This window comes from Carcharhinus amblyrhynchos, chromosome 16 (genome assembly GCF_965287045.1).
Source record: "Carcharhinus amblyrhynchos chromosome 16, sCarAmb.v2.hapA, whole genome shotgun sequence".
Lineage (NCBI taxonomy): Eukaryota > Metazoa > Chordata > Chondrichthyes > Carcharhiniformes > Carcharhinidae > Carcharhinus > Carcharhinus amblyrhynchos.
This window is the reverse complement of record NC_137339.1, coordinates 3,050,534-3,061,189: the sequence shown is the minus strand read 5'-3', so window position 1 is coordinate 3,061,189 and position 10,656 is coordinate 3,050,534. Positions and strand designations below refer to the sequence as shown.

General features: G+C 45.8%; 1 protein-coding gene across 1 annotated transcript in view; it reads left to right on the top strand.

Moving 5' to 3' along the window:
* Window positions 1-9,952: 9,952 nt before the first annotated feature.
* rims4 (regulating synaptic membrane exocytosis 4) overlaps window positions 9,953-10,656 on the top strand; it is a 75,968-nt gene continuing 75,264 nt past the window's right edge. The window contains exon 1 of the mRNA XM_080204349.1: window positions 9,953-10,055. Within this exon, the coding sequence (XP_080060475.1) occupies window positions 10,028-10,055 (28 nt within the window). The 5' untranslated portion in view covers window positions 9,953-10,027. The remainder of the gene's footprint in view (window positions 10,056-10,656) is intronic.

Here is a 10,656-nt window from a genome sequence, read left to right as displayed (position 1 = left end):
CCGTACTGAAGTGTTGGATCTCAGTAAGAAGTCTCACAACGCCAGGTTAAAGTCCAACAGGTTTATTTGGTAGCAAACGCCACTAGCTTTCGGGGCTCTGCCCCTTTGTCAGGTGAGTGGGGAGTACTTGGACTGGTGTTTACTGTGTTTACCCCAGTCTGACACCAGCATCTCCACATCGCGTTGGATCCCAGTCAGGGCAATGGCCGTTCCCTGGGACTCAGTTCCCTGATTGCTGATTGGTGCACTTTAGACGCAAGTGCGTGAGGGGAACGTTCAAACAACAACAAACGTGCATTTATATAGCGCCTTCCACGACTTCCACACGTTCCAGAACACATCAGAGCCAACAAAATACAGGTGTATTCACTGTCGCAATATCGGAACTGTAGCAGACAATTTGTGCACAGCAAGCTCCCACAAATCAGAATAACACACGGTGCCAGAGGTGGTGGTGGAAGCAGGCACATCTGCAACATTTAAGAAGCATCTGAATGGGTTCATGAATAGGGAGTGTACACAGGGATGTGGACTGAGTAAGGGCAGAAGGTTTTTTTTTGTTAGCTTAGTTAGGGCATCATGATTGGTACAGGCTTGGAGGGCCGAAGGGCCTGTTCCTGCGCTGTACTTCTCTTTGTTTCCTGTTGTTCAAAGTTTTTTTTAAAGTTTATTCATTAGTGTCACAAGTAGGCTTACATTAACACTGTAATGAAGTTACTGTGAAAATCACATCGCCGCCACACTCTGGAGCATGTTCGGGTTCACCGAGGGAGAATTTAGCATGGCCAATGCACCTAACCCACGTATAGTTGGACTGTGGGAAGAAACTGGAGCACCCGGAGGGAGCCCACGCAGACACGGGGAGAATGTGCAGATTCTGCACAGACAGTGACCCAAGCCGGGAATCAAACCTGGGTCCCTGGCGCTGTGAGGCAGCAGTGCTAACCCACTGTTCCACCGCGACACCACGTCATACAGGTTATTTGTTTTAATAACATTGGCTGAGAGATAACGATTGGTCAGAACAATGGGGAAAGTCTTCTTGTTGTTCTTCAGAACCAGAGGGGACACAGCCCCAAAATAAAGGGGGGGGCAGTTTAGAACGGAGTTGAGGAGGAACTTCTTCACTCAAAGGGTGGTGAATCTCTGGAATTCTCTGCCCGTTGAAGTGGTGGAGGCTACCTCGCTAAATATATTTAAGACACGGGTAGATAGGTTTCTGATAGACAGGGGAATTAAGGGTTATGGGGAGAAAGCGGGAAAGTGGAACTGATCCACTTCAGATCAGCCATGATCTTATTGAATGGCGGGGCAGGCTCGGAGGGCTAGATGGCCTACTCCTGCTCCTATTTCTTATGTTCTTCAAAATGGCACTCAGGAATCTCTTAGTTCCACCTCAGAGGACAGAGCAGGCTGCAACCTAACATCTCATCTGCACCTCCAACAGTGCAGCACTCTCTCAGTAATGCAGTGGGAGTGCTAGGCTAGATTTTGTGCTCACGTTCCTGGAATAGAAGTCGAATTTCTCAGATCTGTTGGACTGAGGCCAGTAGTTGTATTGCTATTACTGTCACTCACCGTAAAGCACCAATTAAGCCTGAGATCTTGCTTATCAGTCAGATTTGAGTACTAGGTTATCACTTTTGCCACTGAGCCAGTGATTCACTCAACAACTGTAATTTTTCAATACTTAATCATTTGAGGCTGTGAACAGTGAATGAGAGAAAGTTATTTCTGATTATGACACACTTTCAGAAATACAACCCAGCTTTCTATTAATACAAACGAGGTATTGAGATCACTAAATATTCTGAATCCCTATCATTATTTATAGAATTCATAATTGGATACAGTGAAACATTAATGGATGTGTGTGGGCTGAGTGGAGACTTTTTAAAGCTTACTTGACTAATTGGAGTGCCAAGAAGCAGCTAAATGGAATAGGTATCGCGATCAAACACCACCTGTAGCCCGGACATACAGGACCGAGGTGGTGCTGCACTGTCAGAGGTGCTGTCTATCGTTTCAGGTGGATGTCAAAGGCAATATTTGAAGAGGAGCAGGGGGTTCCTCCCTGGTGTCCAGAAAGGATATCCGTCCCTGAATCAACACCATAAACAGACAATTTGCTCATTGTCAAGGTGCTGATCGTGGGATGGTGCTGTGCACAAGATTGGCGGCTGAGCTTCCAACAGGGTGACAGTGATGGCATTGGGAAAGTCATGCAGTTAGGAACGCCTCAAGGTCACGAAGGGGGCCATAAAAATTCCACACCTTTCTTTTATCAGTTCATTAGCAGAGTTGCAGAGTGCACTGTTGGTGTGGCATCCGCAGCTGAGTTTGTAGCGTCTGTGATTTTTCACTCAGAGGGCGGTGAGTGAGTGGAATCGGCTGCTGTCGGTGGTGGTGGAGGCGAACTCGTTAGGGTCTTTTAAGAGACTTCTGGATGAGTACATGGGAATTAATAGGATTGAGGGTTATTGGTAAGTCTAGTAGGTAGGGATATGATCAGCGCAACTTGTGGGCTGAAGGGCCTGTTTGTGCTGTAGTTTTTCAATGTTCTATGGGCAGCACAGTAGCACAGTGGGTTAGCACTGCTTCTTCACAGCTCCAGGGTCCTGGGTTCGATTTCCGGCTCGGGTCACCGTCTGTGTGGAGTTTGCACATTCTCCTCGTGTCTGCATGGGTTTCCTCCGGGTGAACATAGAACATAGAACATAGAACATTACAGCGCAGAACAGGCCCTTCGGCCCACGATGTTGCGCCGACCAGTTACAAAAACAATGACCCACTAGCCTATACCAATCCCTTTTCATCCATAAACCTATCCAGAGATCTCTTAAACGCCCCCAAACTAGACGCATTTACAACTGCAGCAGGCAGGGCATTCCAATCCCTCACCACCCGCTGGGTAAAGAACCTACCCCTGACATCCGTCCTGTAGCTACCCCCCCTTAATTTAAAGCCATGCCCCCTCGTGCTAGCTTTCTCCATCCGAGGAAAAAGGCTATCACTATCCACCCTATCTAAACCTCTAATCATCTTATATGTTTCAATAAGATCCCCTCTTAGCCGCCTTCTTTCCAACGAAAACAACCCCAAATCCCTCAGTCTCTCCTCATAGGACCTCCCCACCATACCAGGCAACATCCTAGTAAACCTCCTCTGCACCCTCTCCAACGCCTCCACATCCTTCTTGTAATGCGGGGACCAGAACTGCACACAGTACTCCAAGTGCGGCCGCACTAGAGTAGTGTACAGTTGCAACATTACACTGCGACTCCTAAATTCAATCCCCCTACCAATAAACGCCAGGACACCGCACGCCTTCTTGACAACCTTATCTACTTGATTCCCAACTTTCAGGGATCTATGTACACCGGTGCTCCGGTGTACATGGGAATTAATAGGATTGAGGGTTATTGGTAAGTCTAGTAGGTAGGGATATGATCAGCGCAACTTGTGGGCTGAAGGGCCTGTTTGTGCTGTAGTTTTTCAATGTTCTATGGGCAGCACAGTAGCACAGTGGGTTAGCACTGCTTCTTCACAGCTCACATGTGCTCCGGTTTCCTCCCACAGTCCAAAGATGTGTGGGTTAGGTTGATTGACCATGCTAAGGAATTGCCCCTTAGTGTCCAGGGATGCATAGGTTAGAGGGATTAGTGGGTATAAAATGTAGTATACGGGGATAGGGCCTGGGTGGGATTGTGTTTGGTGCAGACTCGATGGGCCGAAGGGTCTCTTTCTGCACTGTAGGGTTCTATGATCGTCTATGTTCTATATGATTCAAGGCTCAGTTGGAGAATCTCTCGATTATTCAGACCAATGCAATAAAGGCTTTCAACTCAAATATTCCAGTGCTCTCCTGGATGGTTTTCCATCTTCCATTCTCTGTAAAGTTCAACACGTGCAAAACTCTGCTGCCTGTATCCGAACCTGCACCAACCCCGTTCACCAGTCAGCCCTGATGCCGGCTCTTCTAACTTGACTCACAGTCTGACAATGCCTTGTTGTCAAATCCCTCCATTGCCTTCCTCCACCGTGTCCCTGCTACCTCCTCCAACCCCGCAACCCTCCAAAATCTCCGTGCTCCTCCCTCCATAACAGCCCTATGGGTTTCTCTCCACACGTGGACAGCACTAGTTCAAGCAGCTCACCACTACCTTCACAATCAGGGATGGGCAATAAATGCTGGATTTTCCAGCAATGCTCACATCCCAAGAACGAGATGTAACTGCCTCTGCTCTGATCTTAACTTCAATCCAATAGTAATCAACAAGCAGAAGGTTTTCCCCTTAAATCCAAATCCATCTTTTAATAAAATCACTACAGTGTGGGAGAAGGCCATTCAGCCCATTGAGCCTGCATGGCCAGCAATCCCACCCAGGCCCTTTCCCTGTAATCCCACATACTTAGCTTGCTAATCCGTCTGACACGAACATGGTCAATCAACCTCATTTGCACATCTTTGGACTGTGGGAGGAAACCAACCCAGACATGGGGAGAATGTGCAAACTCCACACAGACTGTCATTCAAGGCTGGAGTTGAACCTGGGTCCCTAGCACTGTGAGGCAGCAGTGCTAACCACTGTGCCACCATGGCACCAAAGGCAGTCTCACAATCTTTATAACAAAGTAGAAAGTAATAGTGGCTTTTTTTGTTCTTGGCTGCTTACTGTAAGTCAGTTAGAAATGATTTCTTCTATAAAGTGGGTAAAGCCTGGCCACCAGACTCTCACATGACAGTTTGTTGTTCCTAGTTGGCCTTGGTGAAGGATATCAACCTGGAGTGTTCTCTGTCTGAATATTCTCCCATTGAAGATTAATAAGCCATCAGTGACTGTGAGGTGTTTGCTTTGTTCAATTTACTGCCATAATATTGGACTAGCGGGGAGGTAGCCCAGATATACTTTCAGACAATAAGTTTGGACCTGGAGAATTCTTCATTTTGTTGTTGGGCTTGTTTTATTTCCTGCAACATTTTAGCAGTAGCTGAGAGATTAAGGATGAATGTGTTTGAACCAGTTCAATGCAATGTGAATTTCCTTGCTTGGTTCCTTCTGATGACATTTGTGAAAGTGTGTCCTCCATTGCTTGATACTGCCTCGCACATACTCTGTTATGGAGTCACTTCTCATCAATTTTAGTCTGAAGCATTGGAGTCTGGGTGGCATCATTATAATTGCTTTAATCTTCAGAAGGCTGACTCACGGTTTATGGTCTGTTCTGATTTTGAAACAAAATCTCAAAATGCAGTCTGAAAGTTGTTTACATGTCCTTGTTGCTGCCAATGCTTTTTTTTTATTGTGGTGTAACGATGTTCTGTTTCTGTTAGTGACCTAGAGGCACAGTAGATCTGTCTGCACTTTCTGTCCTACTACACTTGAAATGAAACTGCCCCCTGATCTGTAGACGATGCATCTGATGTTGATATTTTCGGTACTCTGGGTCAGAATGTGCCAAGTTCAGGAAAGATTAAAAGTTGTTGAATTCTCTCGAAAGTACTTTGCTGTTCCATGTTCCAGCGGCACGGTTGACCTTATCTCAATGGCTGATTCAAGGGCTCATTGACCTCTGCTAAATTAGGTAGGAACCTTCCTGCTTGATTGATCATCTCAAAGTATCTTTGACATTCAGTTATATTTCTGCATTGTGGAAATTCTCCGATTACTTCTGTTTTTTGTGGATTAACTGTGATTCCAGTTGTGCTACGTGGCCTAGAAATTGGATCAAAAGATTGACAAACTCACATTTCTCTTTCGATCTTAGGCCTTGATCCCGTAAGACTCTCAGGATTGCTCTGATTCTGCGCCTGTGCGTGGCACGGTGGCACAGTGGTTAGCGCTGCTGCCTCACAGGGCCAGGGACCCGGGTTCAATTCCCAGCTTGGGTCACTGTCTGTGCGGAGTCTGCACATTCTCCTTGTGTCTGCATATGTTTCGTCCGGTTGCTCCAGATTCCTCCCACAGTCTGAAAGATGTGCTGGTTAGGTGGATTGCTCATGCTAAATTCTCCCTCAGTGTACCCGAACAGGCGCTGGTCTGTGGCAACTAGGGGATTTTCACAGTAACTTCACTGCTGTGTTAATGTAAGCCTACTTGTGACACTGATAAATGAATAAATGCGATTCTCTAATGCAGCCATGTGTAAGCATGTTGTCCATTTGGTGTGTTACTCCTTCTACGCAGTGTGGAGTGTGAGACATTGTTCTCTGGAACATTTTAGGAGTGGACACTACTCCAAACGGGGATCTATTGAAACAATATTGACCAAAGGGTGTTCTAAATGTGCTCAACATGCTGGATTCTTTAAACAGAGGCAATTGTCAAAATCCACTGTTCTCATCACCAACTTCATCCCCTCTATAGAGTAATTTCAGTGTTAAACATGCCTTTCTACTAGTTGTGAGCACTCTTGATTTTGAATAACAGTGAGAGGTTTGATGATTTAATAATTCAGCTTTGTCATGAGTTGGAGTCTCACTTTCAAAGTTATCCTCCAAGTCCAAGATGAACATTGAAATGTAATCTGTTTGAGCCGTTTGGCTTCACTGATAAAATGGAAACACCTGCTCCTGTGTCTAGTGTTAAACACTGTGAGGTATTAATCCACTTTAGCATCATAGGATCTGTACAGAAAGAGGCCATTTAGTCCATTGAGCCTGCACCGACAACAATCCCACCCAAGACCCATCCCTGTAACTGTACATATTTACCCTGTTAATCCCCCGACGCCAAGTGGATATTTAGCATGGCAAATCCACCTAACCTGCATATCTTTGGAGCGTGGGAGGAAACCAGAGCACCCGGAGGAAACCCATGCCGGCACGGGGAGAATGTGCAAACTCTGCACAAATAGTTACCCAAGACCAGAATTGAACCTGGGTCCCTGGTGTTGCTACCCCTGTACCGCCGTGATGACCACTCTGAGATTAATATCCCAATGCTTGTTTTGAGTATCATGTAACTCCCCCAGGAAGGTTAATTCCTTTGTTTGTGGTTCTTCCACTTTTTGTATGTCACTCTGTTTTAAAATTTTCTCTCTCTTTTTACACACTGTGCACCTCCCCCCGCCCCCAGTCTGCTCATTCTTCTTGGCTGCACAGTTTATTCCAGCCATTCCAAAAGCATGGCTTTTCCCCCATTTTGACAGGCCCAGACTCTGGCGTGCTTTCTCTTTAATGTTCTACAAACGGAATGGCCTCACTTGACGATCTCCACACCTGATTCTATTTCATGAGTTCCATTTGCCTCAGAACCTGCGTTGCTTTAACTTGCGTTAAACTCTCCCTTGTCTGTCAGATAATGCTTCGTCTGGGACCTTGACTAGTATCCTGTCAGGAGCAACTCCGCCTTGAAGATTCCATAATTACAAGTTTCCTGTCAGTCTATAGAGAGCGGGTCTACGGTTTCACCTGATCTTTGCTGCCTTTTCTTTAACTTAGCTGTTTCTATTATTAGCTTTTGAGAGAAACTGAATTAAGATGGAAAATCCTGCAGCACTTCATAAAATGATGAAGTCCCACCAACCCCCTCACGTCGTCAGTGTTAGATCCTACTGGATAAACGAGTGTACTGTCCTTGTGAATCGTGGAGTAGTTCTGTATCTTGTTAAACTTTTTTTTTCCAGTTGTCCCAATTCCGAGCCTGTTGGGGTCCTCTTCACTCTGAAATGTCTAGGAATACTGCGGCAAGTGACTCACCTGCTGACTCCCCAAAGCCTATCCACCTTCGACAAGGTGCAAGTCAGAAGTACACTCCATATTCCCTGAATATCCACATCCAATTAACCATCTATCAATTGCAGTCATGACGATTTCTGCTGCCCTTGAATTGTGAGGCCTTTTTATGGAGGGACAGCCAGATTTTCACTATCCTTTGTGTGAACAAGTTCTTGCTGCTTTTGCTCTTGAAGGTCCTGGTTTTAATTTTAAGATCGTGCCCTTTTGTTTCGAGAGAGAAAATGGTCTCTCTGCATCTGCTGTCTCCGTCTGCATCATTTTAAACACCTCAGTGAGATCATTCCCAGCCTTCTGAATCTGAAGGACTACATGAAACATTCCTGCAATGTTTCCTCGTAACTTACCGCTTTGTCATTCTGCTGAGTCTGTGCTGAACCCTCTCTGAGGACAACATACCCTTCCTGAGATGTGATGTCCAGTTAGGATCTAACTGAGGCTCCGTATAACTGAGGTATCGCGTCCTTACTGTTGAATTCCAACTCCCCTGAGAACGAGGTCAGCGTTCCATTAACCTTTCTGATTCAGTAATGGATATGGGTTAAATGCTTTGATCTCTTCATATAAACACATGAAAAGCAACAAAAAAAAACCTAAGGGGAAATGTAGGTGTGATTGGGTAACTCTTCCAAAGGGCTAGCACAGGCATAATGGGCCAAATAGCCTCATTCAACCCTATATAATTTTACACATCTTCCAATCAAAAACAGCACATTTAGTTGGAATGAAAGCGAAAGCTTATGTTTAATTGGCACCTTTGTATCAGTTTAACAATGTATAAATTCTTGTTCATTTTTTTTATCTGTTTACCAGAGATGTAAATACAACTTCAAGTCCTGCCTAATCCAGAGGCAGAGAGCAATTCTCAACTGGTTTCTGCAATGTTTCTGTCTGGAGTTTAAGGGCATGGATTCCATCAATTGTACATCTTGTCAGAAGTGACTCACCTTTCCTATTTTGGTGACAATTTCCTGTCCTGAAGACACCTAGCTCATCGAAACTGAACACTCCAACCAGCTGCATAGACCACTGTATGGGGAACCTGGACTTACAATTATTGATGACCTGGGAATGTGATTAAAAGTTGCCCACCCTGCCTTAAGACTGACAACTGCCCCTTTCTGCTACAGTTATCCCTTGCGTGCTTTCTGCACATATACACAACAAAGAGATACAAGTAAACAGCCAAGCACACTCACAGGTACACTTAAATACGATTTATACACAAAAATGCATATGCATCCATATAAACATAGGGACAAATGTTTGGCATACATGGACACACATACAAACACACAAACATACAAAAATGTATACACACACACGCACATATGTGCACAATTGCATGCACATACAAAAACATGCACACACATGCATACAAAAGCACAGACACACATACAAAATACACACAACATACAAAAATACACATACAAAAACACACACAGCCAAACAGACAGATGCAAATGCAAAGACAAGATACATACAATCACACATAGAAACACACAGACATATTGGCATATTGACAGATACAGACAGGCAGACAAACACAGACAGACAGACACATTGACAGGTAATTCAGGGGAGGATAGAAAATGGCAGTGAGATGCTGAACTGCCGCCTGCTTTGATCTTTAATTCATTCTCTTCAGTCTTTCCTCCACCGAGTGGCTCCACGCCCCAGTGCCCACCCCAGTCACAGATTGGTGGATTAAGACGTCAGATGCGAGTTCAATCCCACCCCTCCCTCTGTAACTCACTCCCCTCCCCACCTTCAAACACTCAGTGTATCAGATTGGAGCGGGGAAGTGCTGTAGCTGATGGTCTGTGTGAGTGAAACCACCAGCTAAGAAATGTCATTGTGCAGCGTGAGAAACGGTGAGAATTATTCACTGTGGGGGAGAACGAACAAAGGTTTCTCGTAAAGACATCGACAGAATCCCTCTGGCTGGAGTCTGCTGTGCAATTCCATTTCGAAGAAAGGAGAGATTGTGGCAGTCGGGAACATTGAGAGGGAGGTGGAGAACTCGAGTGAAGAGAGTTAGCCCTCCGAAAACAAACGTGTGTGGGGGGGGGTGGAGGCTCCAAGGGCATAAGTTTCTTTTTAGCTGCCGGACCCTATCAAACTGCCAAGACGCCGCGTGCAGTGCTCCGAGTGAAAAATGCGCCCCCAAGAGCGCCAAAGCCAGCGCCCACCTCCGACCTGGGTCCAGCGGGATTTAACATCGAGAGGTCGCAGAGCAGGATCAGTTTGTCCGCCTCCTTCGAGGCTCTGGCCATCTACTTCCCCTGTATGAACTCCTTCGACGAGGATGATGCTGGTAAGCCGAGCGGTGGGTTGGTCGCCTCGTGGGTTTCCCTGGATGGTGTTTCGGGGGGTTGATGGTGTGAATCTGAACTTGGTCGAGGAAATAAAGGAGCTCGCGAGGGAAGGTTACCTTAACCTGCAGAGAGCTGAGGTCCAGAGAGAGAGGACGAGAGAGAAAGAGGGAGAGAGAGAGGGAGAGAGAGAGGAATAGCAGAGAGAAAGACAACGTGCGAAAGAAAGAATGGGAGGGCAAGAATCAATGAGAGAGAGAAAGAGAGAGAGTGTGTAGAAATGATTTACAGGAAGGCAGCATGAGAGAGAGGGTAAGAGAGAGAGTCGATGAGGAAGAGTGGCACTGGAAATGACAGGGAAATAGACACAAAAGAGTGAGTGTGACAGCAAGGGATCAAACTTAGAAACGCTGTCACTAACCTCCATCTCTCCAAACGAATGTGAGGAAGTATTCAGAGTGCAGATTGATTCTGAATCTCTGTGATTATCTGATAGAACAGTTTGCCTAAAGCAGCTTCCTCTCTCTCCTCATCACATACAATAGGCAGACGGGATGTGGAATCAGGTCAGGGTGGGTTCTTACAGGATGGAGCATTTCACCC